The following is a 24,030-nucleotide window of genomic DNA, read 5'->3' on the forward strand; positions in this document are numbered from 1 at the left end:
ATCAGTCAGGATTTGGCACAGAAGTTGATTGAGAGCATGCCCAGTCGAATTGCAGAGGTCCTGAAAAAGAAGGGCCAACACTGCAAATACTTACTCTTTGCATAAATGTCATGTAGTTGTCAATTAAAACCTTTGAAATGTATGAAGTGCTTGTAATTATATTTCAGTACATCACAGAAACAACTGAAACAAAGATCTAAAAGCAGTTTAGCAGCAAACTTTTTGAAAACTAATATTTATGTAATTTTCAAAACTTTTGGCCACGACTGTGTGTGTATATATATATATATATATATATATATATATATATATATATATATATATATATATATATAAAAAATAATCTTGAATATGAGAGATATATATATCTCTCATATTCAAGATTATTTTTTTTATGGAAAATATAATTTCTTTGCCATTTCTTTCATGTTCTGTCATGTTTTTGACAGATTTCGGAAAGTTCATCCAATGGCAAGATGCAGCATCACTTAATTTAACATGTGTAATTGCGACTGATGTGGTAATGCATTATGTGGAGGCGGTAAATTGGAAGGCGGGAAAGCGTGTCCTGTCTCTCTAGATATAGCACGCTACAAATGATTGACTTTTGAGGAGACTGCCATCTGCTGTAGCGCATGTAGCCCGATGTGAAAGCTGCCTGAGAGTCCTCTGGGCTCTCTTTGCAAGGATGTCTGCTTTTGTTGCCATCACTGAGGAAATTGGCCAATCCACCTGAGCGAGCAGATGTTCTCATTTCCTCAGGGTCCAATGAGGAGGGTACATCAGCATTAGGTGCAGGGTCGTTTTCTCAGAGGACGCAAGGGAGCCACTGCCTCGGAACAATTCTGATGAGTAAATAATATAAAACACAATTTTTTTTTTTTTTTTTTACAAAAATAAACCACTCTTTTTTTTTAGATAAAGTAAGGCCGAATCAAATTCTAAATCAAAACAATCTTAAAATGACCTGAAACACAAAACTGATCTGTAATCATTTATAGACTTTTTGTGTTAATTGAAGGATTGAGGATGAACAACAATTTAACCATATATATATATATATATATATATATATATATATATATATATATATAAGAAAACGTACTAGAAGCACCTCCCAAACACAATGTTGAATTTTACTACCTGTAAAGTTTCAGCTTAGGGAAGCTCTTTATGGTCAATGGTCAGCATGTTGTTTTTTTCCTGATGTGATGGAAAGTCAGCAAGAGGGTCACTCATCCAGTACACTGACCCTCTGCTAGCACCATATTGTAGATTTATGAGGCGTCAAGCTGACTGATAGCTCTGATTTTCCACAGGTAAACTAGATGGCTTTTTCCCGGAGGACAGCTTCATAGATATGGGCGAGATAGACGTGGGCCGCAAAGTCGCCCAGCTGATCCCACCTGGAATCTTCTGGAGGACACAGGTCTTTATTGACCACCCCATGTACCTCAAATTCAATGTGTCCCTCAGTAAAGATGCCTTGGTGGGGATCTACGGGAGGAAAGGCCTACCTCCGTCGCATACACAGGTGGGTCGCATAAGTACATTCAGATGATTATTTAAACAATGGTTGTCTGTCTTTTAATCAAAATGCTGATATTTATTGTATGTTAAAGGGGTGGTTGATTGTGATTTTCACTTTTTTAATGTTAGTTAGTGTGTAATGTTGCTGTTTGAGCATAAGCAATATCTGCAAAGTTGCGAAGCTGAAAGTTCAATGCAAATGGAAATATTGTCTTTTAAAATTCTGGCAGTTTAATGCCTACAAAAACAGCTGGTAGGGACTACAATGAGTTACTTCCTGGGTTTGTGATGTCATAAACCCAGATAAACCCCGCCCTCTGGAAAATGCAGCAAAGGGGGCGAGGCCATGCTTTAGAGAAGAGTAAGAGAAAACTAGAGGTGGATGTAAAAATCTATTCAAATATGAATCACAATTATATCTTCTAATGATTCTAATGGATTCACAAGTTTCAAAATCAATGTTCTAAAGCTGCGGTTCTTAATAGTGTTCCTCACGTCCCCCTACTCTGCATATGCCCTTCATCTCTCTTTCTCTCATGCTTTCTCTCTCATTCAGCTCAGCTCCAACAATGAACTGTTCCAGATATACTCTTATTTTCACATAGCTACGAGAAATGTTAAACATGGACATGCATGCCATTACTGTACTGTATCAAGACTTTAATTAGGAAAATGTTTAAAAGTATATTAAATGCTTACATAAGTATATTAAATACTTACATAAGCAGTAGCATTTACATATAACAGCTTATCTAAAAGTATGATACATTAACAAACAAAAATCATAGTCCTACCTTTAAAAGCTGTGCTTGCACACGTTCTGCACGATCCTCTTCAATAATATCCTCTGCTTCTCAATCGGGCTCAAACTGATAAGCAATATTAACAATGCTGTTGTTTACAATACAACCGGAGCACATTCTGCTGTGGTGAGGGGCGGGACATTTAGATGCACACTAGAGGCGGTTTAGCCAATCACAACACACTGGGCTAGCTAACCAATCAGAGCCCATGGCCTATTTATGAGGGGAGGGGTTACATGAAAGCAGGAAATTAACAGTGTGTTTCTCAGAGAAGGGAGAGAGCGGTGTGGAATGAAGTTAAATTATGTGAAAAATAATACTTTTTATTTTTTTATTTGTTATTTTTTTTAGCATTAAAAAAAGCATTAACACATTAGACAGAACCCCATAAACACAATCACAATCAAGCCTAGAAAAAAAAAAAAAACTATGAACCCCTTTAACATTTTTATGAGAATAGTAGTAAAAGAGTGTATTAAGGCCAGAATCAAAACCTTTTTTTGTTTATTATTTTTCTTTTTTTTTAATAGATTATGTACGCTAATTGTTGACAAAGTCAGACAAAGTTTTATCACAAACTCACGCCACTTTTGAATTAGTGTTACTAATATGTGCGCATATGAGGCTGGGATAGAAAGTATTTTAATATTGAAATATACACACATTTACAAAAAAGCCTCACAAAAAAGCGTATCATACTTCCGTCACAAAGTTTTGGGGCTTTTTATTTATTAAATCAAACATAAAGGGTCCATGTTTGTTTGTTTTAACTCCCACTCCTCTGTCAATAGGATATAGTTATAGCATATTCCCCCAAGATTTCATTTCATTTGGTAGCATATTATCTATGCTCAAAGACTCGTCTCAAAGGCTTTGACGTAAACAGATGCTTAATTTCAGTATCGAACACAGAACATCTCAGCCTCTCTGTATTGATTTGGTTCATATATGCAGTGGTATTGTGTCACTGGAAATTACTCCAAGACCTTGGGCTGATAGACTCTTTCAATTGAGCCACACTAAACTAATAAGAGATATTTTTCTCCTCTTCAGTTTTTTATGATCGGATATGTTTTGAGTTTTTTTTTTTTTTTTTTTATAAATACCACATCTTCAAACGGTAAGGTATGATGTTTTTGATTGGATTTATGTTCAATATTATTGCTAGAATTGTCACTTGGCTTATGCACAACTGTCAAATATACAGTTCAGACCAAAAGTTTGTACACACCTTCTCATTCAAAGAGTTTTCTTTATTTTCATGACTATGAAAATTGTAGATTCACACTGAAGGCATCAAAACTATAAATTAACACGTGGAATTATACACATAACAAAAAAGTGTGAAACAACTGAAAATATGTCATATTCTAGGTTCTTCAAATTAGCCACCTTTTGCTTTGCTTCTGTCTGCGGTCCAGCTCACCCCTAAACCATCTCGATTGGGTTCAGGTCCGGTGACTGTGGAGGCCAGGTCATCTGGCGCAGCACCCCATCACTCTCCTTCTTGGTCAAACAGCCCTTGATGCCTTCAGTGTGACTCTACAATTTTCATAGTCATGAAAATAAAGAAAACTCTTTGAATGAGAAGGTGTGTCCAAACTTTTGGTCTGTACTGTAAATGTCATGGTCATGTCACCACAAATTTGAAAGAAATAAGAAATAAAAAAAATGTTTTATTATAAAAATAATCAAATGTTTTATATATATATATATATATATATATATATATATATATATATATATATATATATATATATATATATATATATATATATTAGCATAAATTGGTACAGTGTTAGCAGCTGTCTTTTCACACCTCCTATTAGTCCCCTTTTCGCAGTCTTAGTCTACCCTTAGAGACCAGCTCCTGTCGGCTCCAACGTGCAGGACTTATCAGCTGCTGGAGGCTCATGTGTCATTCCTAATGCTTGTTTGTGGTCTGTCTTTCTCTCCTTGTCTCCAGTTTGACTTTGTGGAGCTGTTGGATGGCCGTCGGCTCCTGTCGCAAGGGTTGCCAGGTCTTGAGGGTCCGCCTTTTCCAGCCCAGCAGAGGAGCTTGATGCCACTCACCAGTCACGATACAGGCTTTATACAGTATATGGACTCAGGCATCTGGCACATGGCTGTGTACAATGATGGGAAGGAGACAGAGCAGGTGTCCTTTCTCACAACTGCCATCGGTTAGTACAATATTAAATGACAAAAATGCCATTGAAAGATTTGCTTTACATAGCGCAACAGGTGTAACTTTAAATGTGCAAATGGTAATTGCTTCTCAGGTGACATGTAAAAGAGCATTTGCACAGAGCTTTAGTGATAAATCCATGTTTTCTGATGAACAAGGAAGTCTGGTTCACAGTGGTCGGGTACGTGACACATTCCAACTTAGCTGCTGAAATCCAATTATAATGGCAAATGTAACCGTTTCTAATCTCTTGACTTTTTTTTTTTTCTTGTTTTTTTTTTTTTTTTTTTTTTAATTCCCATTCACTGGGATGGGACGTTTCATTTCTTATTACTATGCAAGCTGTCAAACAGTAGTCCTCTGGAAAGATTTTCTCGTAAACTCAAATATATTGATTCAGACAGAAATGAAATTGCCACACAATCATTTTGTTTGTCAAAAAGGTAATAAACCAATCTTCGAACGAGATGGCAATAAAATCACAGACTTGTGCCTGAAAATATTGCAATTATGTTCATGTTTCTATTTAAATCAGTTAACGTCCAAATAGGGCCAGAGTCACCACAATATGGATGATATTAGGAAAGATCATTATTTACTATGCTTGAGACGGTTTGGCGCCTCTTCATTTACATGCCAGTTTGCTAATTGAAACAACACCCATGTAGTCATCGAAGGCATAAACAATCTTGACCAATCTTTGAATCATGGCGATAAAATCTTGTTTCTGAAAATGTTGACATTACGTTGCTTCTATTTAGATCCAAATAGGACCCAATGGATATAGGGCCTCAACTGTGATATCTGGTAGATGATATAAGGAAAGATCTTCAGTTAGATTGCGGCCAAATTAATTATTGCTTAAATGCTTCAGCACCACTTCATTTGACATGCCAGTTTGCAAACTGAAATAACGTTCTCAATTCATGTTGTCAATGCAAGCATAAAAAGTCGCAAACCAAAAATGGCTTTGACAGACTATCCCAAATAATTCAAAATTTTTTCCCTAAATCAAATAGGAAATTTTTGCCTGCACCGTGCTACTTGTCAGAGCCTGTCATCACTGATATTACCCTTTTTGCATCGCCATCTCAGCCAGCCTAAACCTTTACAGAGTAATCAAGGTGGATTTGAATAAGAAAGATTGCGGAAATGAGCAGTGCATCACTATGTCTGTGTGTGTTCTTCACTGATGGTTTGGAATACTCTCGTTACTTTTTGAGTGCCTCCCAGCAAATCCCGCTTCCAATTTGCTGTCTATTTGCATAACACCTAGTGGCCTTGATTCAACTCTTCTGACGACCGTTCCGTTCCCCTGTGCATAGTATTGGTCATTATTTGTTTTTTTTTTTGGTGTGAAAGACTTTGCAGTCCCATCCTTTGCCGTCAATGATGGAGGTGATTTTGATTTTGTCCTCTCAATTCTGCGTCCTGAAAGTGGCTTTGATTAGTACGAGCGTGTCAGGAGGCAGGGCAGAGCTTGAGGAAGCTGCAAGGTTTCAGCTTTCATGGAGGTGGCAGCTGAGAGCTGTTCTCACATGCTCTTTAATTAAATGCTCCTGGGCCATGGTCCATCTGCAACCGGAGTTGGGAGGGGTTTACCAACCTCTCGATCGATGCAAGTGTGTCTGCCACACATCTATTTCTGCTGTTCCAGCTCGTCAGGAGGAAAGACAGCACTGCGCCTTACCACCCCCAATGAAAATGAAATGCAATACCATATATACGACATATGACATGGTGGTTTAGAGTGGCGGAAGATGAGGAGAGAAAGACACAGTCTGTTTATCCTGTGTTCAGTGCTCTTGGATGCAGCCACCATTGGGAGTTTGTTGGCCACCTGCGGTTCAGGGCCAAGACAGTGGGCTTTAGAGAAAGAAGGTCTGGAACATGAGTCATGCCCCAGTTGATTTGACTCTGAGCTGTGGGGCTCAGAGGGAGGCAGAAAGAGGAGGTGAAGAAAGAAGAAAAAAGAGACAGCGAGGGTGAGAAATAGGTCAGGCGGATGGTGATCTTCTGCACCCAAATGTTAAACTCAAGACTTAAGGTTTTAGCTTTTGAACCTGTTTTTCTTTAAAAAAAAAAATAATTTAATCTTGCTGTATGTCAAGAGCTCTCTTGTTGTGCTTGTTGGAATTTGTTGGTAAGACAAAAAAAAAAATAAAAAAAATAATGAAACATTACCTGACATCTCAATGAAGTCTCAGGAGCTATAAGTGCAACCTCTGAGCAATACAAATTTCCTCTGAGTACACATATGCCATGGTCCTTTAGGGACCTGAAGTGTTGAATATGTCTATTGTTCTTGCTCTTCCTTTCTCTATGTCTCTATTTTTGTTTCCTCCTTTTTTATTTCTTTATCTTTACTTTTTCTCCATAATTCTCCTGACTCCTCATTACAAAGCTAAGGCGTCTGTCCCATGTGCGACACAGTCTTATCCGTCCCCGCCATGTGGTCTTCTGTTGTCGAAAGTATCAAGGATGCTTCTCTAGCTGTGCCTTGCTGATTGCTCTAGTCCCTCAGCTTTCAGAGAAGCTGACATGACTTCATCAACAATTCTAATATAAGATATTTACATAGATTGAAGCCAAGGACAGTAGTCTTGTGCTATACAAGAGCACACAAGGCTAATTAATCTCAGATCAGTAGAAGAGATTAAATGTGGTGTGTTATCATTACTATTGCTCGGACTCAGGGTTAGTCATTCAGGGGTGAACCTGATAAACAATTTAATTTGAATGAACGGCTCTTTATACATCTTTTCGGACCAACACAAACATTCAATTGCTGTCAGTGTGACGGATTTTATTTATTTGTTGATTTATTTATTTATTTCTGGCAAGACACAATATTCTCCTCAAACTATGAATAAAACTGGCCAGCTAAGATTTGTGCATTTGGTCACATGTCCAAAGATGCTGCTGTACATTAAACATGTTAAAAGGATATTCCACTCCAAAATTACATTTTTATCATTAATCACTTACCCCCATGTCGTTTCAAATCATTAATTTGGCAGTTAATGGGAAAGTCACAAGCCTCCCGGTTTTCATTTAAAATATCTTAAATTGTGTTCCGAAGATGTGCAAAGCTTTTACAGGTTTGGAAGTACATGGGGGAGTGATTAATGACAAAAATTTGGCGGTATTCCTTTAATACTTTTATACTTTTTTTGTCTTCTGTTCTTTTCCTTGACAAAAGGGTTACAGAAACTGAAAGTTGCACAGCACGTTTCCGTAAGCGCCACCTAATTTCACGAAGTTTTGTATTGTTTTGTATTCAAGTATTGATGCTTTCACCTGAATTGGTGGGAAAATGGCTGACAAATCTAATAGACTTAGACTTAAAGGAGGAACTCAAAGCTCTGCAGCATTATGCCGATGATTTTTAACAGGCTAGCAAGACAAATTTCCTTTAGAAAGGTTATAAAAAGATATTTTCCTTTAAAAATTTACAATAGAAATTCCTTTTGGTGCTGCTAGTGGCATGGAAATTATACACTTCTTCTATGGATCTTTGTATCTTACAGATAGTCAGGTAAAAAATTTCAGCAGTGCTATCTATAGAGTTCTTGTGTTCTCTGTGTATGGCACCAATGAAAGCCTTAAAAGCATGTAGAAACACAGACTTTCTTTTTCAAATTCACAGCTGGACCCTGACTTCTCGGTCTCTGCTTAGAGATGGAATTATGCGTGACAGTTCTGAAGGAAAGTGCAGGGTTTAGACTGCAGGTACTGAACTCAGATCAGTCGTAGTTTCAGAAATACTTTATGTAAGAGTGACAGAGATGCAGCTAGAGATAGATTGTGCTCATCTAATACACGAGGAGTGCATCTCTAAACATTATCAAGACGGAAAAGAAGCAAAAAACCATCTCATGTATAATTTCTCATGTATAACTGGCTTAATTTATCTTATAGTACTACACATGCACAGTCACTCATAGCCACTGTAGGCTTTCGAGAGACCTGTATGTGCTCTCTGCTTAGAAATGGAAGCTGGAAGCCATCAAAATCCTTACCAAAGTCTTGATAGGCTCGGCGTACCAGGGGGATAGCCAAGATAGCCTTTTCCTCTCACATCAAGAGACTTGTGCCTTTAAAATTCTTTCAAAAACCTTCTCTGCAGCACAAGCTAGTTACCGCCCTCCCTTCTTCTTTTTCTCCCCCCTTTCCTCCGTTCAGCTTCCCGTCTGTTGCATCCTCTGCGATGATTGACTCTCTTGAGGAAAGGGAAGGCTGTGTCCGGGCTCACATTTCCAGCCCTTTGTCCAACACAAAAGCATCTTTGTAGCGAGAGCTCAGCCTCGGGTACACCAGCGATATGAAGGGAACCTTAGAGAGGGAATATTTTTCACCGTTATTTCATGTTTAATTCAGGTTTTGTCTGATTTCAGCTGCACAGAGTTGAGCGTGGATAAAAAAAAAAAAAAAAAAAAATACATTTCCAGAGTTTGACGTCAAAATTTGGTAATTGCATATTGTCATTTAAGTGTCGCCAGTGATGTAATTGTCTCCACCACTTTATGGATTTATTTATCTTTTTTTTTTCTTTGTGAGTGTTATGACTAGTGCACAAATTTGTTGGCTTTAAAGTTTGCCTCCGTTGCAGTTGTTATCAGCCGCGGAATGTGATTCATACTTAGCATTTGGTAGTTGATCCATGTATTTATCCACTGAGCTACAGAATAGATGGCGACAGATGTAGGAATGAAGTTTTCAAATAAATGTCACAAATTCATTTGAGGACTTTAACTGGTCATCAAGGATGATTGTAAATCGCTCTATAATTAGTTTTGTTAAAAAATAACTTGAAATGTAATTATGTATTTATTTATTAAGATTCTTGGCACTTTCTAATGCAATTTGTTGCAGTTTAGATTACTCTAATACAGACTGAATCACTGCATTCATACATTATATATGTATATTTATGAACAAGCTAATTAATATTCATAAGATAAGTCTTAATTTGTGAGTCCTCTAGATTGGGTATTTAAGATAGATACCTAAATACTTCTTGAGTGCTGTCAGTGTGTGAATATGTGACGTGTCTACCAATAATCAAGCACCACTTTTTCACTCCAAGAGTCTGTCTAATATATCCGCAATCTGTAACAAACCCCCTTTTTTTACTCTTGCTTGAAATCAGAAATCTTGTAATTGACATGTCAGCATTCCTTGCATTTAAATTAGCACGCTTCACTAAAGAAGGTTGTTATATGGAGCTTTCATTAGCCGTCTCACTGGATGTGTCATGCACTCATGTTGGCTTTGGAATGGTCAATGTAAGTGCTGTGACACAAAAACAGCTACACTAATTATGGGGAGTTACTCATTAGACTGAATTAAATTCGTCAAGTGGCTCCACTTGTGTCCCACTTCACCTTAGACCTGCTAACTAACAGAAAATGTCACCCTTTATTTTCTCTTATTTATGGAAAGTGTATACATTTTCTTGTATTTGATTTGTTTTAAAAAGACCTAGCTAGCATGCACACATTGGGCCTCTTTCTAGAAACATGAGCAGAACCAATTTTTGTGTAAATCATTCGGAAAGTCATTTTGACGTAAATTTTCAAATGAAAATGTTTGTATTTTGAAATTGTTAGTGGGTGCAAAATATATTTACACCTCCTCCCTCCCACGTGTAAATAGTGCATAAAACATTAAAACGTTCTGTATTATTTTACTCAAACTTAAGACACTGCATTTGTATGCACTATGTATTATAATGATATTTAACGAGTTAATTTGCCCTGTCTGTTATTAGTTTTTTACTCTTTAACTTATGGTAAAACGTAGAACTTGCCACTGTCCCTTTTCACACAGCTGTCCAATCACAGTGCAGGAGGGGCGGAGCAAACACTACATTGATCAACCATCATACTGTACAATATAACAATGGAGAAGTTAATATCGCTGGTTACTGTATTTTTTTATTCAGTAATATTCTTCAAAATAAGATACTCGTAACATGTTACTGCCATTGATATTCCAAATCATAGCAAACAACGCATCACTCCAGAAAAATGCAGTGTTTGTCAGCTGGCTAAAAACGCTCTGGTGGACACGTTCATTTATTAATTTATTCTTAGGCATATAGCCTATTAGTTTCTTAACATGCAATATAACATGCCAAACCTGAGAATTGAGTCAAGGATTCCACACCACTCCTAGATATGTAATTTGCTTAGTTGTAATTCATAGGTGAGGAATATGTTAATTGTGAATATGCATGCATGCACGATCTGTTTACAAATTATTGGAATTCATTACCATACACACATTTAAAGGTACAGGTTGTAGGACCTGCCACTAGAGGGCACACTATCAAAATAATAACAATCACGTTGTTTTGATGGCGCTAAGGAAGAGCATGGAATGATGGTATTTGTTGTCTTCTACCCACCTGCTGACGGCCATCAAATCAGACGGAAACATAAATCTTGGATTTAACGCGAGTTCAACGATTTGCGCGAGTAGATTACACACAAAGTCAATGCAAAGACATGATCAGACCATAGATACTTCAATAAAGACGATAACAAAGGGTAACTAATGTCATTAGATTCATATCCATGCTACATACTCCGATACAGTAGGTGGCGGTATGCACCTGATAAGCCATGGTTGGTATCTGCCATAAAACTAAGAAGAAGAAGAACTAATGTCATTGACAGGTGACTGCACTGCCCCGTGTCACTGTTTAGAATGGGATTTTTCTCATGATTTACAAGTAGTTGAAAACATTAGAGATATTGTTAGTAATCAGCTGGACAAAATATATAACACTAGCCTAGTAGTTTTTGGATATTTTACTGCAAATATCTTACAAATTGTACCTTTAACTATGAAATTGACCAGGAAATTTAGTTTTTTACACTACGTTCTTTAGGGACATAAAAACTAAATCTAGCGAGTGATGTACTGATGAATGTGTATCCTTCCTTCTGACGACTATTGTTTTATAAAATTGTTTTGCAGATGCTATCGATGACTGTCCTAGTAACTGTTTTGGAAATGGAGACTGTGTGGCCGGAAATTGCCGCTGTTTTCCTGGATTCAGAGGACCCGACTGCAGCAGGGGTGAGATTTCTGTTTACCTGCACCTCCATTAACCTCCCTTTCTTTCTTTATTACTTTCAGTCCTTCATGGCCTGCAATATTTCTCTGTCACTCTTTCATTTTCCCTTCCTTAAAACTATATATAGCCATGATAACTGTTGTTTTCAACTCTGTATTAGACACAGTAAAATAAGTGATTGTAATAATAAATATGCATGTTTGTATGTCGATTTTTGTGTATGTGTGTTCGTATAAAAGTGTGAGGATTAATAAATAAAAGATTTTTAATTTGGACATTTCAAAATGTATGCATTAGAATTTACATTGTAGTTATGTAGTAACTGTAGCTTTTTTTTGGCAGGCATTAAAGTAACCATTTATCTTTTGTGCTGTCACTTTTAAATAGATTTCCACATTAGAATCCAGTTGCTAAGTCCTTTTTGCAAGTTTCTAGCGTATTCTAGACTCTTGATCGTTCGCTTTTCAGAAATCACTTGTTCATACTCAAAACTTCAAAAAAGTTCTCACTCACTTTTACCATGGTAATGTTCACTACAATGGTCATATTGATTTTTACACAGACATGAGTCCATCAGACCAGCACAAGCAGTATATTGTTGTTGTTATTGTTTTTTAAAGCTACATTTGGCAGACCTTTTATGTTTTGTGTGTACTCTTTCCAGCGTCCTGTCCAGTGCTTTGCAGTGGGAACGGTCAGTACCTTAAAGGCCGCTGCATGTGTCACAGTGGTTGGAAAGGGTCTGAATGTGACATTTCTACCAACCAGTGCATCGACATTACCTGCAGCGGACATGGCACATGCATTGTGGGAACTTGCATCTGTAATCCTGGCTACAAAGGGGAGAACTGTGAAGAAGGTAATAGAGGGAGTAAAACAAAAATAATGAATATATGTATTTTTTTAATGTTTCTGAAAGATGTCTCTTATGCTCACCAAGACTGCATTTATTCGATAAAAATATTAAATATATTAAATATTATTATATTATTATTATATGTATTTATATTTATCATTTCTATTTTCCTACAAGCATTTCTCCAGTCTTTAGTGTCCTTCAAAAATCATTCTGATATGCTGGCTTGATGATCGAGAAAATGTTCTTATTATTATCAAATATATATATTTAGATGTAGAAATATATGTAAAAAATGAATCGTGATTAATCACATGATTGTATGTGATTAATCGTATTATGCACAAAACAAATAATGCATTCAAAAGTAGTGTATTGTGCACTTTTTTCATTTAAAAGTACTGCTATATGATCAAAAGTGCAATAACAATAACAAATATTTTAAACAAATAAGGTGCTTTTTTTTTACAGCAGTATTCCTTTTACATAGTAGCAGTTAAAACATTTCGAGTCCAGAGCCTCGATCATAACATTATAAGAGGCAACTTCCCTTTAAGGTGGGCGTACACGGTGCGAATTCGGATGGTCGGAAGATCGTATGTCCACGCACACATATAAATATATGAAATAGGTATTACAATATAATCATGGTTTGTGAGGATGATTCCTGTGCCCTCGTAAACCTAACAAACCATTTTTACCTAACATGTGTTCCCGGGGAATCGAACCCCCAATGCTTGATAACGCAATGCTCTACCACTTGAGCTAGAGGCACAGAATTGCACAGAAAGGGAGAAAGAGGCCCTTTGTGGCCTTTTTGAGTATTCCTATGTACACTTCTGAATATTTAAGATGGGCGTACATGACCTTCTGAGTTTGTAGCGGGCCCGTAAGTATCTGACTCGTCTTGTTATGCCTAGAAGGTCTCCTCGCTCCTTTACATGCATTATGGATACTTCTGAGGGTCCAAAGCAATCCATTAAGAGATGAACAATTCTTTTGTGTCAAGATCCAATAAGCCAAATTTGCTCTGAGAAGTCTGTACTGAGACTACAGCGGCCTCAACGAGAGCGCCGACCAAGGATTGAAGACATTAAAGTAGCCATTGTGTTTGGCAGTTTTTGACGGCTCTCATTTCAAGATGAAAAATGATCTAGCCGATTTTGACAAATGGTATGTTCTGACTCCTCTGACCCCCAGCAATTCTATTCCGGGTCTCACCGTTGGGCGTTTGAGTAAGAGAATGCCGATGCTGGCCCTTTAACGGTTCTTTCTTTCTTCGTCGCGACCTTCAGGCAGTGATGATTAATTGCCAGGAGAGAGACTCTTGTCATTTAGCCTATGATCTCTGTGCTTTGTGCCCAAACCATCTGCTAAGAGACCTGAACTCCTGCTTATCTATAGGAAAGGCCTCTCCACCCATTTGTGTCACGGTAAAGGGAGTCGGCAATGTTGCGACCCCATCCCTCCTCTCCCATCATGTCCCAGCTGGCCTCATGTTAGCCATCTGTGAGGGCACATTCTTGGTTCATATCTTCATTTTCTAATGGATATACACTACTGTTCAAAAGTTTGGGGTTAGTGAGTTTTTTTTATTTATTTATTTTTTAACAAAAGTGGCATTGAAGACAGTTAAAAAAGGCAGTAAAAAATTTAATAATTTTATTTTTTGAATATATATGTAATGGTTTCATTAACTTTTTTTCAACAATGGTAATAAATCGGCAAATCGGTACATCAGAATAATTTCTGAAGGATCATGTGACACTGAAGACTGGAGTAGTGATGCTGAAAATGCAGTTTTGCATCATAGGTATAAATTATATCCTAAAATAAAATGGAAATCAGTTATTTTAAATTTTAATATTTTTTTACAATATTACTGTTTTTACTGTATTTTTATCAAATACATGCCGGCCAAATATACTTTACCGGCTTCTTCAAGTTTCATCATTTGTTATCACTTAACATGTCTTCCTGGAGGATCCTTATAATTCCCAATACATCAAAACTCCGATCCTATTATGGTTGTGCCAAATTCAGAATTGAAAAATTGTCTCATATCAGTTCATGGAATTTGAATAAGGCCACACCCACAGGAATTAATTTAAAATAATTAAAATAATTAAAATTAAAATAATTTAAAAGAAAATCATTTTGGGAAATCAAGTATTATTTCACCCTGGTTACTAAAAAAATAATCATTTCTTTATACAAGTAGCAATATAGTTAACTATCAACCATTTGTTTGTGTGGTCATGAATTCTATAATTTGTCCATTCATGCATTCTATCATAGAGGTTGTTGAAAGATACTGTTTTTGGCATGTTTGCCTTTATTGAGTTGAGTTATTTAGAATTAACAGGAAATGTAGTGGCGGAGAAAGCTACTACAGTTAAACTATAAGCCCCAACATGCATTCTATATTATTCTAGAATTTGCTTTAACATTCTATTGTTAATTTGCTTGTTCCATCATCCTATCATTCATTTGTTCATTTTAGTATTCAATAGTTTAGCGGTAGCACTTTATTTTAAAGTCCTGTTCCTTGTGTACATACTATGTACTTATTATAGTAATTACAATAACTATGTAATAACTAGGTACTAACCCTGAACCTACCGATAAACCGAACCCTAACCCATTTAGTTACCTCGTATTACCAGAACTTTCTTAGATAAATACTGTAAGTACACAATAAGTACATGTAAGTACACGTACTGTAAAATAAAGTGCAACCAGTTTAGCAATCTGCTGTTGTGGCATATATTCACTTCTATCGTTCTATATCTACCTATAAATCTTAAAAATGTCAAAAAATCTTGTCAAATACGGGTTTCTAGTTAAAAAAAAATTACATTGTTGCATTTTGTTTGCTACCTCAGTTCAAGTTCAGAAATTCAATTGGAATCTACAAAGAATGATCTATATACTATATTCTACTACCACCCCCCCCCCCCAACCAAATATAGTTTTTCCACATGTATCACAATTGAAGTCAAATGGTTTTTGAAATGAAGTTTTATTTTTACTTCAATCAATTTTACTGTCTTTTGCGAACCTCCCTCTTTAGAATATTTGTCTGGGGTGACTGATCCATAGCATATTCTTCAACGAGGATTAGAAATTAATTTAGAGTAAAGTGGGTACAGGGATATGAGGCTTTTGCCCATGGGCCATTGTAGGTTGTCCTTGTTTGCATTCTGTCACGCTTGGTTTTGGGTTCACAGTAAGTGGGGGGACCACATCCAGCATCGTTTTTTCAGTTTATCAGAACATGCTCCGGCTGCGCCTGTCTTTTCCCTTCCCGCCGCTAAAAGGAAATCTCATTACCAGCAGCTAGAGGAGTCAAAGAGAGAGCAACACTCTTCCCACCTGCCAGATTACAGCACGACGGTCAATGTGGCCATTTAATTTGACCATTTGTAAATCCTGTTTCTCTCATGGTTTTTGGAAATGTCAGACCTCCTCAAGACCAGGCTGGGTATGTGGTGCGCTCTCCGCTACAAGAGCTAAACCTCTAGTCTTTTTTTTTTTTTTTTTTTTTTGGCCTGGGGTGGATGACTGAGACTTGAGTCATACTTTAAAAGGAAGAGGAACAGCAGGGGACACTGAGCTGCGAGTTTAATGTGAACACATGCATCTGTTCAAGTTTTGATCTAGAGCACTTGTCTTTGATGATGAGTTTGGTCTGATGGGAAATGGTTTCACTGGTGTATTTTTACTTTGAATTCTGCTTCTGAATCATCTTTTGATGTGAAAATGAGTCAGTTAATACCTACTTTGTGTTTTCCTATTTGCAGTGGACTGCCTGGACCCGACCTGCTCAGGGAGAGGTGTCTGTGTACGCGGAGAGTGCCACTGTTTTGTGGGCTGGGGAGGTCCTGGATGCGAGAGTCCTCGTGCTTCCTGTATGGAGCAGTGCTCTGGGCATGGGACCTTTTTGGCTGATACCAACACCTGTAATTGTGACCCCAACTGGACTGGTCCCGACTGCTCTACAGGTCAGAACCGTGGTATAATGATGAAATGTCCCAATTATATGCACTTGATATGTTTTCCTATTTCAGCCTTGTTACGGTATTAATTTGTTTTCACAAAATGAACATAAGGAAGAATTATACTTAATTATTTTCATGTATGTGCACCAGTTCATTTCTATACTATTTTAGTGTGTTTACTTTTGAGTTATCCTAATATTTTCATTTTACTCAGTTAACTTTTAGTGTTTTAGTTTGGATAATTTTAGTACTTTAATTTAAACTGTTTAAGTTAGTCGTTCAAGTTTTTATTATGTTTTCCTTTTTCTTTTTGATAGTTTTATATTACAACACTGGCAATACAATTATAAAACAATGCATGGCAATACATCAGATTATGAAAATAAAATAGGACGCAAATTACAATTCAGATTGACTTTACCTTCATTAACATCTACCAACACTGAACTAAAACACATTTTGATTTCAATAAAACATAGAGATTGGACTAATTCCAATTAGTAATTTTTGAATGGGTAATTTTGATTTTGCACATTTTGGGAAATTGAGTGACACCAATTATGCAACTGAAGTTAATCAAAATATATAAAACATGACCCAACATTTGCACTGAGCAATTCTCATATTCAGAGAAATATTGTTTCTTTTTTTTGACCTTTGATAATTACTAATCATTATTATCACAATAATAATTATTATCTCATCACCTGCCTGATCTGATCATATCACATATCTGTGTCTCAGAGCACACTATGGCGACAGTATTAGCATCAAACTAATCTAAAGGGCAAATTGTACACTTGTGTTTTTGAATTTGTGTCTTTGTGGGCAGTTCATCACATATGTATGCACGCCTGTGCATGATCTGATTCATGTTAATATCTCGTAAACCCTCTAAACGAACCTTGATGCAGCTGATCTTTGCTAATCTCCACGCCACCTGTTGCCATGACAGCGGTGACTAAAGGTGTCAGGGTGTAATTTCATGCTCCACCTAATTTACCTCAATGTTCTCCGCTTGTGTGATTGAGAAAATTTAGCGAAAACAATGTGTGCAAAGCGCTTCAGTGGACATGCAGTCTTTTGCCTGTAACTGGAAGTTTAGATTCAAATTTTGGATTTCTGAACACTTCAAAGACACTTTTCCTTCTGAGTTAAGCAGCTATTTATAATCGTGGTTGATAAAGTCACCACTGTGCCATTTCCTTTCTTTTATTCTCATCAAGAATATACCGTTTGGTCAAATGCTCCATGGTATCAGAAACACTTTAGTCCCCTGTTCTCGACCCCTCTCCCGGTCACGCCTGACAGTCTTTTCACAGAGATTTTTTCACATTTGAGCTGTTTCGGTCATGCTTGTTATACCTCAGGAGGTGGGGGTGAAACAGCAGCGTCTGATGCAGTGAGAGTTGTTAAGCACCTCATGGCAGATTCTGTTAAACAGCAACATGGATGGCGTGCTTTGAGTTTAGCTGATTACAGTGAACATGAGTCTTCCTCTTGTGGTTTAATTAATGTGAAAGATTACAGCCTGTAATACACTAGTACAGTTGTTAGAAACCAGGAGATGCACCTAAACATTTTACTAACAAAAGTAATGTTCAGCATTTGTGTTTTAAGATTAAAAAGTATATATTAACCGTCAGAAGTTTGAGCACATTTACTAATTCTTTATTTATAATAATATATCCTACAGTATATATTATTTATTTATGTATTTATTTATTTGTCACTAGTTCTTTGAAGTTGACTTGGTGTGTCCTTTATTAAACCTTATAGAAACCTTTAGTTCTTACACTTATTTGAGTTAGATGCCAAGCCAAAAAAAATTTTCACCTATTAATTATCTTTTATTTCAATTATTAAAATGTTTTCTATAGTTTTAATTTTTTTAATTATTGATACGTTTTTTTTTTTTTTTTTTTTTCGTTTTCTTCCCCTTTAACACAAGGGAGAATGCTAAATTCTAGTTTTGAAACATGGACATTTATTATTGATATCTCTCCAGAAGTGCTCAAAAGCAGTGATGCAATTTTGTTATTTTAGTCGCTGCTATCGTAAACACCGCAACAAAAATAAAGATATCAGAGAACTAATGTCAATTTTGCTTCAGCAAACTTTTGAAAAACAACTGTCTGTGAATATGAATTTGACTTTAACACCAAGCAGACAGTCTGACCTATTAGGTAATCCAAGAGCTTTGCTGGAAATAGCCATTTAAAGCCTAGCATCTTAAGTGAAAGATGCAGCATGACTAAATTATTATGAGATCTGGATTGCAACCACACCAGCAAAACACCCAGCAAATTTAACACATGTATTGCTTTCGATACACTGTGAATAATGTTATTTAAATGTATTATTATACTTTAACTTACTTCATTTGATTTTACTTTACTTTAAAATAAAGTTTAAAATAAAATAAAAAAGATAAAAATACTTCATAACAAAACATAACATAACTATATTTGGCCTCCTTTGGCGAACATCGGGCAACCATCTAACATTGACAAACATTTAATGTATTGTTACTGATAAACTGGGAAATGTGAGTTTTGGTTTGATAAATAAAATTTTAAATGTTTTCTGCTAATTTAACACACATTATTTACACAAGTAATCGTTCTTACACATTTTTTGGGTGAAATAAATGTTATGCTGCAAAACTAAATGGAGATAAGGCCACTCCTGAGATAAAAATCACTTCCTCTCTCTCTCAGTCTCTTCCCGTTTTCCTTCTTTTTTTGCCTGCGTTCTCTTGGTCAGTGATAGTAATTGAATAAGAAAGCTTTAGGCTCTAGTATGTGGGCAGTCAGGCAGCTCCGCCATGTTTTGAAATGAGCTGTTACAAACATTCAAGATCTGCATCAATTAGTTCTCCTCCTCCATTAAAGGACGCAAGCAGGAGTTACCCAATTATTGTACAACGTTAGTAGCATCTTTGCCCTGCAGTGAAGCATTGTTGGAACGATCCACAGATGGTATCATCCTGTCATTTGGCTAGTGTATGTTTCCTTTATGAGAATCGCTTTAAGGAACACTGTTATGAGAAAACTATATTCCTATAATCCAGTGAGTTGTTTTTGTGTGTATGCGAGGGGCAAAATACTAAGCAAATTGAGAGCGGAACAATAAAGGAGTGCAAGAACGAAAGGAAATAAGCAACTGTGTGTCTCCTAAGCAGCTTTGAATGAAATGTCATTAGGACGCCTCTAATTGAAATGTTGCATGTGAAATTAAGGGCATTTGCATAATTTAACAAAGGCCCAGCGTTGTAATTAGCATGAGGGAAGGATTCTTTTTAAATCTGGTAATGCCATGTTATGGTTTGTGCCTGAAAAGACCAACTTAACTCTGTTTAATTTGTAACAATGATGAAATGCAGAGCTACGTGAACATAATTGACTCATTAATGGCCTATAGGCAACCTTCTTTCTGACTCCATTCTGCATAGATCTTACAAATTAAACAGCGGCACATAATCGCTGTTCTATGTTTTGAGGAGGGCCATTATTTTTAATTCTATTAGAGTACATGATGCAAAGCATGTGTGCCAATGCTTTTATTTTTAAATATATTAAGATTTTACATTGTATACACCACAATCATCTTGATAAACTGAATGTTTTTTTGTTTTTTTTTTAATTAGAGAATCTATAAATATGAATTTTTTGAATGTGTGAAATATTGTTAGCATGTTTGACAAAATAACCAAGGCATTGGTGATCAAAAAATAAATAAAAAATAGTACGAAGGAAGATTACAACAAAAAATGTGGAGGGTTACAGCTGTCAAAACGTAGTAGGATATGTAGAGAGGTTCGTGCTTTGTATGACTTCAGCAAATCTGCGGCTGCAGGGCATCCCTAGTTAGTCAGACTGAGCTGGTGTGATCTTTGTCCACTCTTCTTCCAATCTCTTCCATAGTTCAGTGACCGTAGTGGGTTTTCAATCTGGTTTAGATCTTTGGGCCGATTTCATTATTTCAGTGTTCTTAGCTTCAAGGAACTGCTTTACCTATTTTGCAGTGTGATGGGGTCATTGTCTTGCATGAAAGTTGCAGGCTGCTTGGGAGGTGCTTGCAGGGAAGGTACAGCATGTTCTTGAAGGAGGTTCTAAAAAACATTTGCATTGATTCTGCCATGTATCTGTAAAATAGGCCCATCTCCTGCTGCAGGAAACATTTCCCAAACCACGACACTTCCTGTAGAGTCACTCATAAAATTGTTTATACTGTGCTTCAAAATACAATTAATATACAAAATATGCTTAAAAAAAACCTGCCCTTCTACTCATGCTAGGACATACAGTACCTGAAAGTCATACTCAAGCAAATTACAGATATTTCACCAGAAAATTACTTTGGTAGAAGTTGAAGTCACCGTTTAGAATATTACTTGAGAGTTCAAGTCTTAAAATATTTCATATTTATTGTACTTAAGTAATCTGAAATGTACTTAAGAACTGGAAGTAAAAGTACAAAGAAATGGAAAATGGAAAAAAAGCAAATAAATAAATAAATAAATGTAAACATACACAGCTTGGGTATCAAGACTGTGTACAGTTTTAACCATTTCTTCCATTTTGTATTTTAGGGTAAGAATAAGAAGCACTTCTTCCAGTACTTAGTGTCTTTCCTTCCAACATCTGAATCTGAAATGGCATGTATTTACCCTATGATATTCACACAGTTTTTGTATCTCAAAGGGGACATGAATGCATTTAAACTGCAGACACAGATGTATAAATAGGCCTAATGATTCGTTTTTAACATGCTGTAAAACGTTGAATACTGAAAACGCAATACCACTGCGCAATACCACTGCAATACCACTGCGTAAACAGCCCAATGAAAAAGATTGTGCTAGGCAGATTCAACACGCAACAGCCAATGGAAAAATTGCCGCTGGGAGGAGTCTTTTTCTAACCCAATCAGAGGAAGGTTATGTCTTCTAGCGATTCAGAGGACTCTGTAGCTCTGCTGTAGCCTTGTAAAAGCTGGCTAGACTAAAGTAAAAGACATGTAATCAATAAGCGTTCTGAGAATCAGCATCAGGGTGGAGAAAGCAGAACGCGATCGGAGTGTTACAGAGAGCGATCGGAGTATCAGCATCACGTGGAGAAAGCAGAAAGTGATCGGAGTGTTAGCGAGCACAAAGAGATAAATTCGAGAGAGATACAGCATTATTACAGAATTGTTTTATCAAAATGGCAAGCAGTAAAAGATTTACGGCAGAACAAGCTCTGGAACAATTACTGGAAAGGCCTGGAGAGGCCTTGCTTTGCTCACTGGCATGCCTAGGACTGTTTTTTTTTTTTTTAAGTTAATTATTTAATTGTTCTTTACACATTTGATTAAACAATAACACATTTCTGTCAAGCAAAGAGTTTGAAAAAATATATTTTCTTTGTTCAAAAACTGTTCTATATTGTGTGTTTTTCAGTAATAAATGACAAAAATCTAATTTTCGTTTTTGAAATTCTCTAGTTATTGTAAAATTTTTCTATAAACATATTGCATGCATGCTTATGGTAGCTTAGGGTCTTCTGAATCCATAGATACCAAACACAGGGTGTTTCATCTCCTTTACATATGATTTATAAGCCCAAATATAAAAATAGAGAAAACAGACCAAAAAGGGCTTAGTCCCAAAAATAAAAAAAACGCCTAGGACTGTTTGTAAATAAAGTTAATTATTTAATTGATCTTTACACATTTGATTGAACATTAACCCATTTCTGTCAAGCAAAGAGTTTGAAAAATATATTTTTGGGTCAAAAACTTTTAACTATTGTTGTGTGAGGTAGGATTTTCAGTAATAAATGACAAAAATCTCATTTTCGTCTTTGAAATTCTCTAGTTTATTGTACAATTTTTCACTCATACTTCCTTTATAGACATATTGCATGCATGCTTATGGTAGCTTAGGGTCTTCTAAATCCATTGATACCAAATACATGGTGGTCCATCCTCATTACATATGGTTTATAAGCCGAAATGTAAAAATAGAGAAAACGGACCAAAAAGGGCTTAGTCCCCTAAGGGTTAAAACCGCAAGTAGGTGACAAGTGAATGTTAACAAGTGAGTCATTGAGATTCAATCATTCAAACTGCTGATTCATTCAGATACAAAGCATTTGACTGGGTTAGTGAGTGAATCACTGAATCGTTTATTCAACCGATTCATTCAAAAAGCTGATTCATTCAATAAGTAAACACCGATCCATCGCTCAGAAACTTAAAACAGTGCTTCGATCTATTTGGACTTCATTAGCAAAACTGAGCAAAAACAAGCAATATTATGTCTAAAATGTAAGTAATTTATTGCTTTACTGAACTTGTAATAAAATGATTATTTAATGTGTTCATGCATCTGCAGAAAAAAACGGTACTCTTTGTGTGTTATAGATTAAATTAACTAAGCCTACGTGAAATTATATCAACATAAAAAGCATATAGAAGCATTTTTGCCGTCTAAAATTTAGACTGCCGGAATTTTAATAAATAAATATGTGTGCACTCTGTGTATGATTTGGTGATAGCCTATTTGATAATGTCAGATTGCACATCATTACAACAACACTTATCATATTATCGCAGACGATGCTGTATCTCACACCCTTGTCTCGACTTGAGTGGAAAATGAATCTTTCACAGTTGTGCGTGCACTTGAGCAAAGGTGTTTTTAGGAGTCTAACCTGGAAATGCCAGACCCCTGATTCATCAAACCAGCTTTCCTGTAGTCTATGTTATTCTGACTATTTTGTAGTAAGTAACGAATATACTCATGAGAAATGTATAAGTAAAAGTAAAAAGTATACATTTTAATTAGGAAATGTAGTTGAGTAAAAGTTGGCTGAAATATAAAAACTCAAGTACAGATACTCCTAAGCATCAACATTCACAAACTACTGTTATTTTTGACAGAAAAGAATGCAGCGAGCATGTAATCAAGACTTTATAAATTGGAAATAGGACGTTTCTGATAGGATTTGATGAAGTCAACAGTGGAGTGAATAGTTTTGTTAACTTTGTGGTTTATTATTTTGAGTCATATGGGACACTGTAACACACATCCCTCTAACAATATATTGCTTTACAGATAAATCAATTTTGCCGAAATATTCATACTGATGCAGCATGTGTCTCTGCACTACGGTGCGGTTAACTCGAACCCGGGACTGCTAAATGAAACGATCACAATAGTCAAATGAACCAGGCTTAGGGGGTAAGACGCGCTTCGGCACGGTTAAGATGTCCTAGTGTGAGCACACACTAATAATTTTACCGCATCCAGCACACACTAGTCTCTACCCACCCATCAAGTGTTGTCCCGCACCGCACTCTGCTGCAATGGGTCCCGCTATCATGCAGGTCTCTAATAGGAAGGTGCCTGTTATAATGTTATGAACAAGGCTCTGGACTCTGAGCATAACTTTTTTTCTATAACGAACTATAAAATATTTTCTATAAAAACGTTAATGCCTGACACTGGCAGTGACAAATGGCTTGTTTTATATTTCATTTAATTACATTAATGTTATAAGTTGAGATTTAGGCTACAA

The 24,030-nt window shown here is 36.3% G+C and overlaps 1 protein-coding gene across 5 annotated transcripts in view; it reads left to right on the forward strand.

The window, feature by feature from the left end:
* Positions 1–24,030, forward strand: part of LOC128028754 (teneurin-4) — a 226,762-nt gene that overhangs the window by 132,317 nt on the left and 70,415 nt on the right. For all 5 annotated transcript variants that reach the window (XM_052616071.1, XM_052616067.1, XM_052616069.1 and 2 more), the window contains 5 exons: positions 1,320–1,534; positions 4,300–4,516; positions 11,509–11,610; positions 12,273–12,467; positions 16,268–16,468. In XM_052616071.1, coding sequence (XP_052472031.1) covers positions 1,320–1,534; positions 4,300–4,516; positions 11,509–11,610; positions 12,273–12,467; positions 16,268–16,468 — 930 coding nt within the window. The remainder of the gene's footprint in view (positions 1–1,319; positions 1,535–4,299; positions 4,517–11,508; positions 11,611–12,272; positions 12,468–16,267; positions 16,469–24,030) is intronic.

This window comes from Carassius gibelio, chromosome A15 (assembly GCF_023724105.1).
Source record: "Carassius gibelio isolate Cgi1373 ecotype wild population from Czech Republic chromosome A15, carGib1.2-hapl.c, whole genome shotgun sequence".
Taxonomy (NCBI): Eukaryota; Metazoa; Chordata; class Actinopteri; order Cypriniformes; family Cyprinidae; genus Carassius; species Carassius gibelio.